Raw genomic sequence first — 19,998 nt, 5'->3', positions numbered from 1 at the left:
AAGAAAGAAAGGAAGGAAGGAAGGAAGGAAGGAAGGAAGGAAGGAAGGAAGGAAGGAAGGAAGGAAGGAAGGAAGGAAGGAAGGAAGGCAGCTTACTAATGTATACAGACCAAAATAAAAAGTTCTAGAGGGGATGTATACAACTCATGCCACTGATACGGATGGGGTACTGTAGTGAAAATATGTGATACTTTTCTATTACTTTGATTTTAACTTTTGACCTGAAATAGGTGGGGGGGGGTAATTAAAATTTTTGTATTTACTTAGAAGCATTCAGAATGTCAACAAAACAGCTGCATTTTTTTTTTTTTTTTTTTTTTTGGCCTTTACAGAGTGGTATTCAGTTAACAGAACAATTATTTTCGTATAGGCTGCATTGGAGACAACTGAAGATGAAAAAAACTACCATCCCCACATATAACTAATCTGTGCTGTGCACCAACAAAAACCCACTTTAAATTCCCATGCCAGTTTACAGCCCCTGTACTGTACCAGGCAAGGTTAGTGGCTATTGAAAATACCACCAGGACAGGGCTATCTAAAGATATATTTGGTAGTGTGTTAACTATATATATTTTTTAAAATGTACAGTTTAAAAACAAATACTACACAGCCTTAAATTTCTATTTTCTTTAAAAGGAGTGAGTTGTGTACGGGGAGGGGGAGCGTTAAATGCTTTATAGACAAGAAAAAAAACTTTGCTAGAACAAACGTATTCATCATAATCATCTTCTCATCTTCGTCTTCTTCATCTTCCTCCTCTTCCTTCTTTTTCTTGCTCTTTTCAACCTTGACAAGGCCCTTTTTCACAACATCAGGTTTTACTTTAGCTCTGTGGGCAGCAATATCCTTTTCATATTTCGCCTTCAGCTCAGTGGCCTTTTTCCTATAAGGCTGCTTGTCATCTGCAGCAGTGTTGTTCCATATCTCTCCCAGTTTCTTTGCAACATCACCAATAGATAAGCCGGGATGCTCTCCTTTAATTTGGGGGTGATACTCAGAACAGAACAAGAAGAAAGCCTAAGGAGGCCTCTTGGGTGCATTGGGATCTTTGAATATCTTTTGTTTCCCCTTTGGGAGTGGTAGAGGTTTTCATTTCTCTTTCATAACAAGCCTGTCCACACTTGCCATGTCTTAAAACTTTCCTTTTTCTTTGGCAGACATGGTCTTCTACCTCTCTGAGCACTTCTTGGAAAACTCTGAGAAGTTGATGGAAACATCAGGGTGCTTCTTCTTGTGCTCCTCCCAGCAAGTTTGCATAAAGAATGTGTTGTACCCAGTTCGCAAGACCCCAAAGACCACCTAGGAGCCGACCTGATGCAAACACACAAGGGTTTTTTATTATTACAAGCTTAAGCTTGGGCCCACTCTGTTACCGACCCAGCAGATCTCAGATATGAGACCCCTTGCTTTGGGAGACAGAGGTTTTTATAGGTGTAGTTCAACAAGTTCAGCAAGTAGGGGAGTAGGGGGTCTCCAGCCTGGCAAGCGTCTGATTGGTTGCAGCCCAGTGCCAAACCATAAACTGCTGGCTTCAGGAAATCTGAAAAGACACCTGGACTTTTAGCACTTTCCTGTCCCTGGTTAATTGACCACTGGAGGGGGAGTTGTTCTCTATCTGTTCCAAGTATACTTTTTGTGTGTGTGTGGTTTTTTCTAGAACAGGGCTCAGGGCTGGGTCAGTCCCATGGAGGTTTTATCCAAGATGGAGTCACTCAGGTCTCTCACTCCCCCCTCTGACTAGTATCTTGGGGGGCCAATCATGGGTGCCCCCTCATCTCATGTTTTTTATTACCCAGACTCTGGAGGGACTGATAGTGGGTTTGCATTACCATTAGCTGTATAGCTCCCAGCTGCTATTTTATAAAAGCTACCAATTTATTTAAAATGTAAGGTCCAAAAGTCAAGAGCATAATCAGAATGAGGAGGGGTCCGAGTAAGGTTGAAATCAAAGTGGTCAACCAAGGGGAGCTATTGAACCAGGATTCAAACCATCCTTGTTTAGCCCTGTATTTGTTCTCTCTTCAAGCCAGACTTTCTCTAACCTTGGCCAGGGATTTTTTTGACGACCCCAGCATGATTTACATAAAAACAACAATTTTTTAAGGGCAGCACAGAGGCCTTCCTGCTGCAAGAACAACAGATCTAAGCCTCTCCGGTTCTGCAGAACCATTTCTGCCAAGGAGGTTAGGGATAATGGGAGGGGGCATTTCAAACATGGTCTCAAAGGGAGTTAATCTCATCTGGTAAGGGGAGTTCCACAGTCAATAGAGTGCGAATGGAAGGAGAGTCACCCAGTCACCACCAGTCTCTAAGGTCAATTTAGTTAAGGTCTCTTTCAGAATTCTATTCATTCTCTCCACCTGTCCTGAACTCTGGGGCGGAGGTTAGGGATAATGGGAGGGGGCATTTCAAACATGGTCTCAAAGGGAGTTAATCTCATCTGGTAAGGGGAGTTCCACAGTCAATAGAGTGCGAATGGAAGGAGAGTCACCCAGTCACCACCAGTCTCTAAGGTCAATTTAGTTAAGGTCTCTTTCAGAGTTCTATTCATTCTCTCTACCTGTCCTGAACTCTGAGGTCTTTAAGCACAATGTAGTTTCCAGTCAATCCCCAGAACTGTGGCGAGACTCTGACTTACCTTGGACACAAAAGCTGGTCCATTATCTGACCCTATCATCTGTAGAAATCTGTACCTGGGGAGGATGTCTTCCAACAGTTTCTTTGCCGCCATTTGAGCCATTTCATGTTTATTATGGAAGGCTTCAATCCATCCTGAAAAAGTATCTACAAAGACTAGCAAATAACGGTATCTGTACCTGCCAGGTTTTACTTCAGTGAAATCCGTTTTTTCAATAGGCTCTGGATTTTCTCCCTTGAAGTGTGATTCCTGAGTTTTTAATATTTGGCACCACGTTAGTGAGTTGGCAAGCTTTACAGCCATTGACAATGTCTTTAATCTTTAAATTAGAGTCCTTGATTTTTACTTTGGCATGCCAAATTAAGTCCTGCATCCTCTTGATGCCCATGTGGGAAGAACGGTGTATTTTTGTCAACATTTGTTTTCCTAATTTTTCCAGATCAGCTTTTCTTCTGCTGACCTCCACCTTCCTTCCAGGCATTGGGTCCTCGGCAGTCCCTTTATCCATTTCAGGTCCTCCCCAGTGTATTTGGGCTTTTCGGGGAAGTTTGGGTCACCTGGGTCAATTAGCTGGTGACCAAGGTTGAGTTAATTTGGAGGGCAGCTTATTTAGCCACCTGATCCACTTGATTGTTTCCTTGGGAAATTGGATCGTCCCCTTTTTGATGACCTGGGCAGTGGATAATTGCCAATTTCTTTGGCAGCCAGAGAGCCTTTAACAATGTTAGGATTTTTTTTTATTATTTTTGATAATCTTTCTCTCTGCCATTAATAAGCCCCGTTCCCGATATATTGCCCCATGAACATGTGCACTGGAAAAGGCATATCGGCTGTCTGTATACACATTAAGCTTTTTGTCCTTTTCTAATATCAACACCTTAGGGCAATAAGTTTAGCCTTTTGGGCCAAAGTGCCAGTGGGCAGAGGCTCTGCCCAAATGATGCCAGTTAATGATACTACAGCTGCCCCTGCATATCTCTTGCCGTCCTGGACAAAGCTGCTCCCGTCAGTGAACCAGGTTACTTCAGCATCAGATAACGGGGTATCTCTCTAATCTGATCGGGTACCATGGACATGGGCCAGGATTCCGGCACAGTCATACAGGGGGGCATCCAAGTCTGGGTCCAGCAAGAGTGTGGCTAGATTCAGGGCAACTGATACCTGAAAGGTGATTCTAGCAGGATTAAGAAGTAATGCCTGATAATGAGTTATACAAGCGTTACTTAGCCATCTGTCTGGGGGCTGCTTTAAAACTCCTTTAATTGCATGTGGTGTGTGATGGTCACCTTCTGGCCCAAAGTCAGTTTGTCAGCATCTTTTACCAGTAGAGCTTCTTTGAGTATATAGCCCAAGTATTGGACCTGTTGTTTGCATATTTGGGCCTTTTTAGCAGAGGCCTGATAGCCCAGGCTTCCCAACATCTGCAACAGGCATTCTGTGCCGTCCATGCAAGCCTCTTGGCTGTCTGCCGCTACAAGTATGTCATCCATATACTGCAAGAGACTCCTTTCCCCGACGCTATCGGGTCTCAGACGCCTCCGCGGGTCCTCTGGATCTGCAGTGACAGCCAGCAGGATCCTTGCCAGGTCCTTGTTCTGCCTCCTTTCTGCCTTTATCTGTTTTTTTTCTGTACTATTCCTATTATTATACACTTTTTCGGCCACAGTTATTAAATCCTTTAAGCTCTTTTTACCCAGTCTCTCTACTTTTTGGAGCTTTTTTTTAATATCCAGAGCCGACTGGTTAATAAAAGCCATGGCCACTGCCGCTAAATTATTTTTGGCCGCTGCGTCTAATGGAGTGTACCTGCGGAAGGCATCCATTGTTCACTCCAAGAATGCAGCTGGGCTTTCATTTAGTTCCTGACTAATATTGTATACCTTTGCCAAATTAGTTGGCCTATGGGCAGCTGCTTTGAGACCTGCCAACAGAGCCTGGCAGTAAACCAGAAGCCTCTCCTGACCTTCTGCAGTATTATAATCTCAATCAGTCCAGGTCAGTGGATAGGCAGCATCAATCAGTGTCGGGTCAGTAGGAGGGACACCAGTATTGCTGGGAATTAATTTCCTGGCTTCTGTTTGGATACATTCCCTTTCCTCTGTGGTAAACAGGACCTGTAATAATTGATGACAGTCATCCCAAGTGGGTTGGTGTGTGAATAAGACAGTTTCTAATAAATTAATAAGCTCCTTAGGATTTTTAGAAAAGGGAGCATTCTGGGTCCTCCAGTTGTAAAGGTCACTAGTGGTGAATGGCCAATAGTGATGGAGCTGGGTACCAGCCTCATCTGTGGGGCTGGCGACTCTGAGGAGTAGAATAGTAGAGTCTGGACCCTCCAGTGTTGCTGCCCTTCCACTCCTAGTCCCCTGAGCCGGTCCCCCCTGTGCCTGTGAAGAATCTGGCACCAGGGGTGCTGGTTCCGGAGGGTGTACCTCCTGTGGAGGAGGTGGATAAGGAGGGAGAGGAAAAATTAGATCTTCTTCTGTGCTGCCCTGTAAGGCAGGGTACAGTGACAGTACTGATGGTTTGGTTTCAGGCTTAGGTGCTTTCTGGGTTGTTCTGCAGCTGTCAGCACCTCAGTTTTCTGTAAAGGAAGAAAAGACTTGACACAAGGAGGAGGGGTTATTAACTACATCTCCCCAGACCACTAGGTATGATATTTGATCCAAGCATCCCACATGTGGTTGAAGAATAATTTTCTCAAGTGCGTTAATGACAGTGGGATCAAAGGTCCCCTCCAAGGGCCATCCCATGTTGAAAGTGGGCCATTCAGACCTGCAGAAAGTAGTTTATTCTTCCTGACAACAACAGAGAGGTTATGGGCTTGAGTCTTAACCTCTCCAAAATGTGCAAGAACCAGGTCCAGGTGTGTAGAGGGAATCTGTCCCATTGTGTCCACCTCAGTCACAGAGAAATAGATAACCAAAGACAAAACAGAGAGCCAGAAAGACACATAGAAGGCCACATAGCAAATTCCCCCGCTCATGCAGAAGAAAAACTGAAAGTAGGACAGCGGCAAACTGCTGTGCCGCGGGAGTGACCCGCCTTGTCCTTTCACAGAAATCAACAGAGTCCAGGGCCCTCCGTCCCCTCTGCCGGGGTCTGGAACGTCTTCCAGACCTCTGTGGTCATGGTCATCCAGCGCGTCCGCTCCAACTGCTCCTGATCACACTGTTCACAAGTTTGCCTCGAGGCTCAGAACAAAAGCTAGGACAGACACAGACAAGCACAACTAGAAACAGACACTTACTGGCCAGCCAGGAACCCTCCGGTGCAGGGGTCCTGGGGGGCGTCTTGGGGATCCCAGATGAGCCCCCAAGATGTGCCCAGTTCACGAGACCCCAAAGACCACCAAGGAGCCAACCTGATGCAAACACACAGGGTTTTTTATTGTTACAAGCTTAAGTTTGGGCCCACTCTGTCACCAACCCAACGGATCTCAGATGTGAGACCCCTTGCTTTGGGAGACAGAGGTTTTTATAGGTGTAGTTCAGCAAGTTCAGCAAATAGGGGAGTAGGGGGTCTCCAGTCTGGCAAGCATCTGATTGGTTACAGCCCAGTGCCAAACCATAAACTGCTGGCTTCAGGAAATCTGAAAAGACATCTGCACTTTTAGTACTTTCCTATCCCTGGTTAATTGACCGTTGGTGGGGGAGTTGTTCTCTATCTGTTCCAAGTATACTTTTTTTGTGTGTGTGGTTTTTTTCCTGGAACAGGGCTCAGGACTGGGTCAATCCCATGGAAGTTTTATGATGGAGTCACTCAGGTCTCTCAAATGTATTTGATGACATTTTGCCTCTTGGCTTCTTAGGATCTCCTTTGCCCATGTTTAGTTGTTTTTCCTCAGGGAGGCACAGAGTCACCCAGTGCCCATACAGCTCTCACTTGCCCCAGCACTTGTCTCTATGGAGCTCAATGTACTGCAATTGGTTTTTTGTTGTTGTTTTTAACTTAAAAATAAATTCTACAGCCAGGCGTGGTGGCGCATGCCTTTAATCCCAGCACTCAGGAGGCAAAGGCAGGCAGATCTCTGTGAGTTCAAGGCCAGCCTGGTCTACATAGTGAATTCCAGGACAGCTGGGGCTACAGGTAGACCCTGTCTCAAAAAGACAAAAAAAAAAAAGTTCTACTTAAAAAAGAAGTTTAAGTATTGAATGTCAGCAAAATCACCTTTTCTTTTTTGTTTAGATTTTTTGAGCTAGGACCTTGCTATAGAATCCAAACTAACTTTGAACTTGTGAGCCTCCTGCCCCAGCTTCCCAAGTGTAGCAATGATCACATGTGCCTCCACATCTGAGTACAGTTACTTTTACTGTACATAGAAAACCTGTTTCTCCTTATTTAATATATTAGAAGGTAGCGTGATATCAAAACCACTGTAGCATATTTGATATCTGCTTAAGAGTGTGCTAAATTATTACTGCTTGTAAATTGTGCTTTTGATTTCTGTTTGTGAATGTTATTATTTCTGTTTTTGTGGTACATTGGATTGAACCCAGGGTCTCGTGCTTGCTACGTAAGTAGTCAGTCTATCACTGAACTAAACTCCCAGTCTTACTGAATTCCCTCAACTAGTATTTTATTTTGAGATATTGCCTACCAGTGTATGAATTTGATTTATTATTTATTTTCCCAACTAGACAATATGTGTAAAAGGAAGATAAATAGGTATATATAGAAGCTGTCTTTAAAAGGTACAATGGGTAATTCCATGTAAGATAAATGTAAATGGAAGAGTTTGAAAGAAAAGAATGAAATATTTAAGAAGGTATCAGTTCCATGACATTATTTAAATGAATACGAAGCTGTAAATAGTCATAAGTAAAAACACATTTTTGATGGGGAAAAAAAAAAAGCACAACGGGCCTAAAAGGAAACAGTAAACACAAGGGAAAAAAAGTTTGATGCTGAGGATGTGGCTCACATTCTGCAGTGGCAGAGCTCCTGTAGATAAGAGCAACAAGGCTTATGTACAAGATCCCATGTTTCTCCAGAAGAGGGGGAATGGAATGTTTTTTTTGTTTTGTTTTGTTTTTGTTTTTTTTTTTTTGAGATAGGGTATCATTTTATAGCCTTGGCTGGTCTGGAACTATGGAACTTGCTTTGCAGACCAGGCTGACTTCAAACTCACAGAGATCTGCCTACCTCTGCCTCCCAAGTGCTGGGATTAGAGGCATGCACTACCATGTGTTACCAAGTGGATTTTTTTACTAGGAGAAAAAGAAGATTCATGAGGGGCTGAAGAGATGGCTCAGAGGTTAAGAGCACAGGGCAGTGCTTGCAGAGGACCTGGCTTCTATTTCCAGCCCCCACTTGGCAGCTAACAGTCGTCTGTAACTCCAGTTCCAGGGGCTCCAACCAGGGATCGAACACCCTTTTCTTCCATTCATGGGCATTGCATGCATGGATGCACTTACATACAGGCAAAACACTTATCTACATATAAATAAAAACAAATAAATTTAAAAGGACAGAAGAAAATTTTGTGATATCTTGATATCTTAATATGTTAGTTGGTTTACATACACCTTGATTTTCATTTCTTTTAGGTTGAAGAGCAGTCAGACTGTAAGATCCTAGATGGACACTTTGTTTCTCCTATGGCCCACTATGTGCCTGGCATCATGCCAGTTGAATCTGTTATTGCAAGGTAAGACTCTGTTCTGAAATCTAGGTTGGTAAATAGTGAGAATCTTGAGTGCCACATGGATAAGGTCCTTACTGAAACACTACTTGTGCTTACAAAGCATGTGCAGTTACCTCAAGGTTCATAGTCGTGATTAATTACTAATAGGATGCATATTGTTACTGGCATGGAAATGTGGTCACCTCATATGAGAATTTAAGAAGGCAACAGTGCCTGGTGTGGTGGGACACTCCTTTAATCCCAGCACTTGGGAGGCAGGGTAGGATCTCTATGAGCTCGAAGCCAGCCTGAGCTACACAGCGAGACCCTTTCAAAACATACAAATAAACCAGGCAACATAAATGATAGTTTCATTTTCATTAACCCCCAAACATGCACACTGTCACATAGAAACATTTCCAAAGGCTATGTAGTTCTGTGCCAGCTCTGCTCATCTCTTAGTGAAGAGTTTGGGTTTTAAATTTTTACTTCTTGGGGCTGATGAGATGGCTTTGTGGGTAAAGGTATTGGTTGCCAAGCCTGGTGACTTAAATTCAATCCCAGGATCTACATGGTAGAAAGAGAGAACTCCCAAAAGTTGTCCTCTGACCACCACCAATATAACCCCCTGTGATGGCTAATCCTGGGTGTCAACTTGACTGGATCTGGGATTAACTGAAATGAAAGTGATCTTCTTGATTGGATCATCTGAAGCTGGAAGACACAACCGAAATGTGGGTGTTACCTTCTGATGGCAGCCAGTATAAAAGGCCAAGGTAGAGGAGAACACCAGGCTTCTTGCTGCTTGCCTTCTCTCTCGCTGGTGAGTTCCTCTTGCTGCTGTAGACTGAAGACTAGCTGATCTTTTGGAATTCGTCAGACCTTCAGTGCCAGATTGGGACTGCTGAGACCTCCAGCCTTGTAGACTGAGCAACTACGGATTCTCAGCCTCTCCAGTGTGGCGCAGCCATTGTTGGACTACTCAGACTCTATCCTGTGTGCTAAGCTGATAAATCTCTAAACATATATATTCATTCTACTGGTTCTGTTTCTTTGGAGAACCCTGACTAATACATGGTTGCCAAGCCTGGTGACTTGAATTCAATTCCCAGGACCTACATGGTAGAGAGAACTCCCAAAAGTTGTCCTCTGACCACCACCAATATAACCCCCCCACACACACACACAATGAATAAATTATAATTTCAGTTTTAAGGACAGCTATGGTGGTGTATGCCTTTAATCCCAGCACTCAGAAGGCAGAGGCAGGCAGATCTCTGTGCGATCAAGGTCAGTGAGGTCTACATAGTGAGTTCCAGGCCTAGTAGGGCTACAGGGAGACCCTGTCTCAAACCAAAACCAAAAATAATTTTTCATTTTTAAATTTCCTACAACTCTGGCTATATGTAGCTCATTGGTAGAGCACATGCCTAAATTTCTATAGTGTGCATATACTTCTATAATAGGAAGAAAAGGCTTTGAGTGAAGAAATAAAAGAACATGAGTAATTTAGACTATGTAGCTGACATAGGTTTTCCTTGGCAAAGCTGCTCAGGGTGATTTGTAATTAGTACATCAGTATTCTAAAATGCCCTTCATAGTTGACACTTGACTTTTTGGATTGTTTGTTTGTTTGTTTGTTTGTTTGTTTGTTTGTTTGTGACTGGGTCTTGCTCTGTGGTCCTGACCAGCCTGGAATTCATAATCCTACTACTTTGACCTGCAGGTGCTTGCACCACTACTCCTGACTTTGCTTGGTTGAAACTTTCATCACAGGTAGTAGAGGTGTATTATAACCCATTCTCTGGTGTGAGTGTACTTGTTTGTATGTGTGGAGACCAGAGGTGGATGCTGGGTATCTTCCCGTATTGCTCTGCACATAATTTTTTTTTGAGATAGGGTCTCTTACTGAACTCAGTTTTGGATCATCTGGCAGGTGGCAAGATGTAATCCCCAGTGATCCTCCTGTCTCTGCTCCCTCAGTTGAGGTTATAAGTACACAGAGCTGCACCTGACTTAAGTTATATGGGTGCTGGGAATCCAAACTCAAGTCCTCCCACTGAGCCATCTCCCCATCCTCCATTCTCATAAATGGGTTTTTAAAGTTACTTAAATTATAAATCAGTATTTAAACTAGGTCTTTCTCTGGTTTTCTATTTTGTGCTTTACCTAATTTTGTTTATTTAAAATGTACAATAGGGGACTGGAGAAATGACTCACTGGTTCAGAGCACTGGCTGCTCCTCCAGAGGACCCAGGTTTGATTCCCAGCACCCACATAACAGCTAACAACTGTCCGTAACTCCAATTCCAGGAGATCTGACACCCTCTTCTGGCCTCCATGGACTTTGCACGACATGGGTGCACTTACACACATGCAGGCAAAACACTCATACATATAACATAGATGATAAATAAAGATTTTAAGTGTACAATATACTTTTTTCTACATTATTGATAAATTATTTTCTCCTTCTGATGCATGGTTTATCATTTAAGATTTTTGTTTGTAAACCAAGTGTGTTGACTCATAATCTTAGCATTCAGGAGGCTGAGGCAAGAGGTTTGCTGCAAGTTCAAGGCCAGCCTAGACTAATAAAGTGAGTTCAGGCCAGCCCATACTAAAGAGTGAGATCCTATCTCAAAACAGATTTTTGTTTGCAGTAGCAGTGATTTAAATGTGTATATGCCTGAAGATCCTTTAGTGACAAAGGAATATTCTATAATGGAGCCTGCTTAAGCTGTGTGACTGCATTGGGTCCCTGACAAAATTCAAGTAAATTCATAGCCCAAATTCATAGCCCAAATTAACCTATAAAATGAGAACTAACATAAGTGCACTTTTTGACTGTTGTAGTCAGTATTATTTCTTTGTTCTGAGGTATTATTTAAAAGCTTAGGGTATTTTTTTTTTCTTTTAATAACTTCAGAATAAAATGCAAGAAGTATCATGCAGTCCAAAGAACCAGGACTTTGGCACTAAACAGGTCCATATCAAATCCTGGCTCCATTACTAACTGGCTCTCTGAACCATGTTATGAAGTAGGAATAACAATGCTTATCTCATAGTTATTAAAAAGGACTAAGCAAAATGAGGAATCAGAATCATATGCAGTGACTATAAAAAGACTTAAGTCAGCCAGGTATGGTGGCACACACCTTTAATCCAAGCACTTGGGAGGCAGAGACAGGTGAATCTCTGAGTTCAAGGCCTGCCTGGTCTACATAGTGAGTTCCAGGCCAGCTGGGGCTACAGGGAGACCCGTCTCAAAAAGACCAAAAAAAAAAAAAAAGCTTTAAGTCAGGGGTTGGAGAGATGGCTCAGCAGTTAAGAGTACTGACTGCTCTTGCAGAGGACCCAGATTCAATTTCCAGCATTCATATGGCTAACAACCATCCTAACTCCAGCTACAGGGGATCCAATGCCCTCTTCTGACATCAGCAGGCATTGCATGACATGGGTGCACTTACGCATATGCAGGCATTACTCTCATATACATAAAAAAACACCTTAAGGGCTGAAGAGATGGCTCAGCGGTTAAGAGCACTGACTGTCTTGTAGAGGACCCTAGTTCAATTCCCAGCACCCACATGGCGGCTACAAACCATCCTTAACTCCAGTTCCAGGGGAATCTGAAACTCTCTGCTGACCTCTGTGGCATTGCACGACACAGATGCACTCACTTACATGCAGGCAATACTCTCATACGCTCATACACATAAAATAAAAATAATAAAAAATGGGGCGCAGGGAACGCCTTAAGTAAACTTGTAGCTCTTTAGCTTGTATACTAAAGAACATAGAAGGGAAAGAAATTTCAGGTTTCTATACACCATCATTCATACCTTAGATCTGTCTGCTCTTGTAGATTCTTAGCCTTGGCTGGAAAATCCTGTAGGTATAAAGAGAAGAGGAAGGGCTGGAGGTATAGTTGAGTAATAAAGCATGTGGTTAGCATGCTGGAAGAAGAGACTGTGTCCTTGACTTAGTCTAAGAAATAATATAATTCAACATTTACTTCGAGTTAAGGAAGCTCTATCTAGTTGATGAAAAGAACAAGAATAGGAAAACTAATTTTTATCTCTGCAGTAACATTTTTTTAATCTTTTTAAAAAAATCTGTTAAGCACCGGGCGTGGTGGTGCACGCCTTTAATCCCAGCACTCAGGAGGCAGAGGCAGGTGGATCTCTGTGGGTTCAAGGCCAGCCTGGTCTACATAGTAGCTGGGGCTACAGGGAGACCCTGTTTCAAAAAGACAAAAAAAAAATCTGTTGAAGATATAGTCTCACTATGTAGCCCAGGCTAACCTCAAAATTCTCAAGTCTCCTGCCTCAGTCTTCCAGGTGCTAGGATTATAGGCATGTGCCTGCATACCTGGTTTGCAGGTGTAATCTTTTTTTTTTTTTACTTTTTTAAGAATTATTTTTATTTTATTTGTATGCATGTATTGCCTACATGTAGGTAAGTGCACCTGTGTTGTGCAGTGCCCATGGAGGTCAGATCCCCTGGGACTGGAGTTACAGACAGTTGTTAGCTGCCATGTGGGTGCTGGGATTCGAACCTGGGTCTTCTGCAAGAATAGTCAGTGTTCTTAACCACTGAGCCGTCTCTCCACTCCCTGCAGGTGTAATCTTAAAGCATTATTTTGAGGACTAGAAATTGCCAAGTGATACATGTTGACATTTGTTTTCTTTTCCCCATGTGATTGTTTTTGATAACTTACAGTATTGCATTAAGACATAACAAAATACAAATAAGAGAAAGAAAAAAATATTGATAATTCCAAGAAGAAGTGAAAACAGCTGTTTTAGGTATATACAATCATCTTTTTTCCTATGTGTTCACATACAAGAGTACTTATTTTCTCCTTTTTTGGCATAACTAATCAGTGAATAAGTATTGTCCTGATTTCATTTCTGTTGCTTGGATAAAATACTTTGACAAAAGAAATTTGGGGAGAAAATCTAGATTACAATTCCAGATTGTAGTTCATCATTGCTGGGAAAGTCAAGACAAGAACTCAAAGCCCCTGGTCACATCTGCAGTCAAGAGCAGAGAGAAATGAATGCATGCTTGCTTACTTTTCTTTGCACCCTTTCTACACTTACACAGTCTAGACCCCAAATCCAAGGAGTGATAGTGATACTGCCCACAATAGGCAGGCCTTCCCACTTCAATTAATGTAATCAAGATGATACCCCTTAGACATAGACACAGGCCAACTTGATATAGACAGTCCTTCATTGAGACTTTCCCATGTGTTACTAGATTGTGTTGATAGTTAAAGCTAAAGGATCGGGTAGTCTGTCATTTTAATGGCTGCTTGGCATTCCCTACTGTGGCTCTAACATAATTTCCTAATTCTCAGTGGTACATGTTTAAATTTTATTGTTCCCCCTGTTTTAACAACCTAATAGTGAATTTCCTTACATATCTCTTATCTGACAGTTTTCTTACCTTAAGTTGGTTTATTACTCATGATTCTGTCTCTTTGAGGTTCTGCTCTTACTGTGACAGAGAAAAAGTAGACCAGACAAATAAAGTAAGGGACTTCCAGCATTCTTTTTCTTTCTTTACTGGTTTAAGATTATATTATCATCTATCTGTAGTGATAGAGTGTGGATCACAGAGTGTGCATCTCCCTGTGTGATGTGAAGTAATGCATGCATTGTCATAAGTTTTATGGATGCTCACATTGCAGCAGATGTTTTTGTCAATATTATACATGAATTAGAATAATATTTTATTTACTATTTTTATTTAAGATGTATGAGTGTATTGCCTGCATGTATGTAAGTGCACCTGTGTAGTGCCCACGGAGGTCAGAAAAAGGCATCAGATCCCCCAGAACTGGAGTTATGGACCATTGTTAGCTGTATTGTGGGTGCTGAGAATCAAACCCAGGTCCTCTGCAAGAGCAGCCAGTGTTCTTAACTGTGGAGCCATCTCTTCAGCCCCAAATTAGAATATTTGTAAAGACAGCATTAATTTAAGCAACCTTAAATTATTTAATATTCAAATTTTATTTAAAACATGAATTTCAAAGCCAGGTGTGGTGGAATATACCAGTAATCCCAGCATGTGGGAGGCAGAGGCAGGAGGATACGATTTCAAAGCCAGTTTGGGCTACAGGGTGAGTTCCAGGTAAACCTGGATAACATAGTGAGATTGTATCTTAAAAAGTCAAAAAAGGAAGAAAAAACATTCAATTCCAATCTTTAAAAAAAACCTAGAAACTTGCACCCACTTGTGAAAGAGATGTACTCTTGCTCTGGGGTGTGTTACTGAGTATGTTAAATCTGTAGTGAAATGCTTCTTCTAATCATGTAGTTATTAAAAATTAAAAAAATAATGATTTAAAAAATAATAATAATTTATTATTTTTATTTTATGTGTATGAGTATATTGCTTGCATGTAGGTCAGTGCACCCATGTCATGCAGTGCCTGTGGAGGTCAGGAGAAGGAGTCAGATCCCCTGGAACTGGAGCTACAAATGGTTGTTAGCTACCATGTGGGTGCTGGAAATCAAACTCAGGATCTCTGCAAGAGCAATCAGTACTCTTAACCACTGAACCATCTCTCCAGCCCCATCATCTTTTGTCTTTCTTATTCTGAGATTTCTATTAGGAAGATGTTAGAGCTAATAGATTATTTCTCTATACCTTTAGAGTCTTAATAGTTTCTCTTTGAATTTGTCTCGTATGCCTTAGAATTCTTTGACCTTTTTCTTTAAACCCTTACATTCATTATTTGGCCAAAGTTAATCTGAACAATACAAATTCTAATAAGTTAAAATGCATGTGGTAAATCCTAGAGCAGCTACTGAGAGAGAGCGAGAGTGAGAGAGAGACAGCAAGAGAGAGACAGAGACAGAGAGAGAGAGAGAGAGAGAGAGAGAGAGATTGAGAAAGAATGAGAGATGGCTGTGGTTGAGCACTTAATGCTCTTGCAGAAGACCTGTGTTTGGTTTCCAGAACCTATATCAGATACTCAGCAGCTCACAATCAACTATTACTCCCTTTCCAGGGGATCCAATGCCCTCTTCTGTCCCCTGTGGGCACTGCACACACACATGCTGCACATAAGAGACAAGCAGGCATACATAAATAAAAATACTTTAAAATAAAAAAAGAAGAGACGGGACTGGAGAGATGGCTCAGTGGTTAAGAGCAATGTTGCTCTTGCAGAGGACCTGGGTTCGGTTCCCAGCACTCACATGGTAGCTAACAATCATCGATAACTCCAGTTCCAGGAGAATCTGATGCCATCTTCTAACCTCCACAGGCATTTCATAACACAGGTACACTTACACAAATGCAGACAATATATTCATACACATAAAATAAATATAATAAAAAAAAATTTTTTTTAAAAAAAGATCAATAGCCAGGTGTGGTAGCACACACCTTTAATCCCAGCACTCGGGAGGCAGAGGCAGGCGGATCTCTGTGAGTTGGAGGCCTGCCTGGTCTCCATAGTGAATCCAGGCCAGCTGGGGCTACAGGGAGACCCTGCTTCAAAAAGACCAAAAAAAAAAAAAAAAAAAGAGCGATAAATAGAATAAAACATACCCAACTAGCTGGACATAGTGATGTGTACCTGTATTCCCAATGTGTAGTTTTTGGTTTTGTGTAGAGATGGGGCCTTGCTATGTAGCCCTAGATAACTTGGAGCTTCTTGTGTGGACCAAGCTGGCCTTGAACTTGCCACATTCTCCTGCCTCTTCCCTCTAAGAGCCTAGATTCCAACATACACTACCATACCAGCTTAAATCCCAACATGTAAGAGGTGGAGGCAAAAGGATTGCAAGCTCGAGGCCAAACTAGGCTATTTAGTATGATCAGGTCTCAAATAAATGAATAAGAAAAAATAATCCAACAGAAGATGAGAGAATTTTTAAATGAAAAAAGAGCAGATAAAAAGCTTTCTATCCTATTTTTCCAGGACTTTTTTTTTTTACATTTATTTGTTTGTGGTTCCAGGGCTCCTCAGGCTTGGCAGCAAGCACCTTTAACAGCTAAGCCATCTTACCAACACTCTAGGACAGTTTTTTTTTTTTTTAATTTTTTTATATTTTATTTATTATTTTTATTTTATGTATATGAGTGTTATGCCTGCATGTAAATAAGTGCACCTGTGTCATGCAATGCTCACAGAGGACAGAAGAGGCTGTCAGATCCTCTGGAACTGGAGTTACAGACAGTTCTTAGCTACCATGTGGGTGCTGGGATTCAAATCTGGGTCTTCTGCAAGAACAGTCAGTGTTCTTAACCACTGAGCCATCTCTCCAGCCCCAAATTTTTAATTTTTTAAAAATTTATTTTTTATATGTATGAATATGTTGCCTGCATGTGTGTTAGTGCACATGGGAGAGGGCATCAGATCCCCCTGTAACTGGAGTTACAGATAGTTGCTAGCCACCATGTGCGTGCTGGGACTCAAACCCAAGTCCTCTGCAAGTGCAGTCAGTGCTGTTAACTGCTGAGCCATCTTCCAGTCCCTCTTTTTTTTCCCCTTGTAAAAACTATTATTGTTTATGAATTAGGGAGTTTTCCATTTTTTGTAGGGATAAAAATTAGAAGAATTCAGATATTTTTAGTTATATAATTTGAGATATATGTTAAAACTATGGTTGGTTTTTGGTTTTTTTTGTGTTTTTTTTTTTTTTTTTTTTTCAGTTTTTCACTTTTTTTTTTTTGTCAGATGTCTCACTATATAGCCTTGACTGACCTGGAACTTGCTATATAGATCAAGTTGGCCTTAAATTCACAGAGATCGTCTTGCTTTTGCTTTCTCAGTGCTGAGATTAAAGGCCTCTGTCACCATACCCAGCCTCTATTTTAACTGTATAGTTTAATAATTTTTAGTAACTTCCAGGCTATAGAACTATCATCGTAATGGTATATTTAAAAAGTTCTTTTGTTCTGTCTTATGTTCAACATGCAGATGTCAAGTTGTTTCTGTTTATTCATTTTTACCACTCCACATGCACTTTTTTCTTTAAGTATAAAGCTCTTAGTTGTTGATTAATATAAGAATTGGTTTGCTTCATATAGATGTTTGGCTTGGGTTTCTTTGTTATGTGAAGTTTTATTTCTCCTGAACAGTGAGGTTGACTTTGGTTTCTTAGTATGTAAGATGTGTATGTCATCTGATAAAGTTTACTTTTACTAGATACAGATGGCTAAGAGGCAGGAGAGCTGCCTTCACCCACCCCATTGCAAATTTGATTCTAAACATAAATGCCCACACTAGGAAGCCTGCTCTCCCTATGTTGATGGTAATTTATTGGTTTGTTTACAGTACTGAGGGTTATTGAACCTAGGGCCTTGTACATGCTAGGGAAGCAAATGCCCTACCACCAAGCTATATCCCCAATCCAATTGTTCAATTTCTTTCTTTCTTTTTTTTCTTCTTCTTTAAAAAGTTTTTAAAAAATTTATGTGGCTGGGCATGCTAGTGCATGCCTTAAACCCCAGCACTGGTCTATATAGTGAGCTCCAGGCCAGCTGGAGCTACAGGGAACCTTGTCTTAAAAAGAAATTAAAAAAAAAAAAATGTATGTGTATGTGAGTGTATGCCGTGTGTGTGTACAGGTGTCTTCAGAGGCCAGAAGGGGACATCTGACTCCCTACAGCTGAAGATATAGGCAGTTGTGAGCTGCCCTATGGGGGTGCTGGAAACTGAACTTAAGTCCTTTCAAGGGCAGCAAATGCTCTTAACTGATATATATATATATATATAATTTTGCTGTGTTTTATTTCTGTGGTACTTCAGATTGAGCCTAAGGCCTTGCAAATGCTAGGCAGGTGCTCTGCTTGCTTAGCTATATCCCCAGCCCCCTCCTTTAATTTCTGTGGGGAACGATCCCCTAGTTTTAGTTTGAAGACTATACCATACCACATTCAATAAGTCGTTCATGTAATTGCCTATATATATATATAATTTTGCTGTGTTTTATTTCTGTGGTACTTCAGATTGAGCCTAAGGCCTTGCAAATGCTAGGCAGGTGCTCTGCTTGCTTAGCTATATCCCCAGCCCCCTCCTTTAATTTCTGTGGGGAACGATCCCCTAGTTTTAGTTTGAAGACTATACCATACCACATTCAATAAGTCGTTCATGTAATTGCCTTCACTTCTGCCACAGTAGCCTCTGCACAGTCTACAGTCTCTTGTGGTTGTACTAAAAACCAAAATAGCATCTGCCTTTGCTGCAGCCATATTCCATATCTGTATTTGGCTGCTACTCTAGCTCTTGAATTAGAAGCCTTTTCTGTTCACCTTAGTATATAAAGCTCATTCAGCAACTGATGTTTAGCTCCTTATTAAAAATTATTCATATCCAAAATATGCTAAAAGTTTGGCATGGTTAATGTCCATTTGTTGTTTCCGTCCCATTTGTGTTATCATAGCTAATTTCTTTTTTTTTAATTTTTTTAATTTCATACATATACATAATATTTTTTGCAATGTTCCAGCACCCATTATTTTCTTATGCCCTTCTCCATCTCACTAAATCCCTTCTTCCTAAGTTTCCCTTCTATTTTCAGTGGTGTGTGTGTGTGTGTGTGTGTGTGTGTGTGTGTGTGTGTGTATCCCGCTGCATTTAATTAGGGTTGCCTACATAAGCATGGGGAGGGTATTGCTTGAGACGGGGAAATGTACCAGTGACTACTTCACTGAGGACTATGACTCTGCCTCCCTTTTCTACCTTTAACTGTCTGTGGCTCCTCTGGAGGGATAGGGCCTTATGAGCCCTTTCTCCATCTAGGCTGGAATGTTTATGGGCCCTGTCTTATGCAGGTAGCCACTTCTGCTTTGAGTTCCTGGGTGCAATCATAGCTAAGTTCTTACTGCTTAGAGTTGAATTGGCAAAGGACATCATGCTTAGTATCCCTTTAAATGTTCTTCTTTTGTTTTCCCTCTATGGGGAAACAAACCTTGTGAACTTCCTCAGCCAATCTATGTGTTCTTTCTGTCTTCCTCAAGAAATTTTGGAAGCAAGAAGATATTCCTTATCTCATCTTTTTCTAAAAACAGTTTCACTATGCAGCTGTGATTGGCTTGGAACTCATAGAAATCCTCCTGCCTCTGCCTCCTGAGAACTGTGATTCAAGTGTGTACCATCATGCCCAGCTCATCTTACCTGTTGTTTCTGTCCTACTTCTGTGTCATGGGTAGAATACTTTTCCCTTTCATGTAGCTGACAAGACTCCATATGCAAAGCTTTAGTAGAATGTAATGTAGTTTCTGTGTGGCTTTCTTATCTCTGTTAAAATACCTGACAGAAGCAACTTAAGGGAGGAGAGGTTTCTTCTGCCAACTGCTAAGGAAATTGAAAAGCAAAGTAGATTAGTTTAGGAAGATGAAAATTTTCTGATGATCAATAATAGGTGGTTCCACAAAAATGCAAATGTATTTAATACCACTGAATTGCACACTTAAATTAAAATGATAAATGTTGTTGTATGTATTTTTTACAAGAATTTTTTAAAAAGAAGTCATAGCTGAGTGTGATGGTGCACACCTTTGATCTCTGCACTTCGGAGGCAGAGGCAGGTGGATCTCTGTGAGTTCGAAGCCAGCCTGGTCTACATAGCAAGTTACAGGATAGCCAGAGCTACACAATGGGATCCTGTCTCCAAAAACAATAACAAAAAAAGAAATCATAGTGAAGAAAGAATGAATGAAAGAGAGAAAGAGAGAGAGAAAGAGGGAGGGAAGGAAGGAG

General features: G+C 41.3%; 1 protein-coding gene and 1 pseudogene across 2 annotated transcripts in view; one reads left to right on the top strand and one right to left on the bottom strand.

Moving 5' to 3' along the window:
- Nucleotides 1-712: 712 nt before the first annotated feature.
- LOC103731890 lies at nt 713-6,468 on the bottom strand (annotated as a pseudogene).
- A 1,722-nt stretch (nt 6,469-8,190) lies between these two features.
- Abhd18 (abhydrolase domain containing 18) overlaps nt 8,191-19,998 on the top strand; it is a gene marked incomplete at its 5' end in the record, with an annotated part of 30,102 nt that continues 18,294 nt past the window's right edge. For both annotated transcript variants that reach the window (XM_029562068.1, XM_017797369.2), the window contains 1 exon segment: nt 8,191-8,291. In XM_029562068.1, coding sequence (XP_029417928.1) covers nt 8,191-8,291 — 101 coding nt within the window.

This window comes from Nannospalax galili, unplaced genomic scaffold (genome assembly GCF_000622305.1).
Source record: "Nannospalax galili isolate Female #2095 unplaced genomic scaffold, S.galili_v1.0 scaffold1631, whole genome shotgun sequence".
Lineage (NCBI taxonomy): Eukaryota > Metazoa > Chordata > Mammalia > Rodentia > Spalacidae > Nannospalax > Nannospalax galili.
Note: the sequence above shows the minus strand (reverse complement) of the source record. Positions and strands in the feature narration are given on the sequence as shown.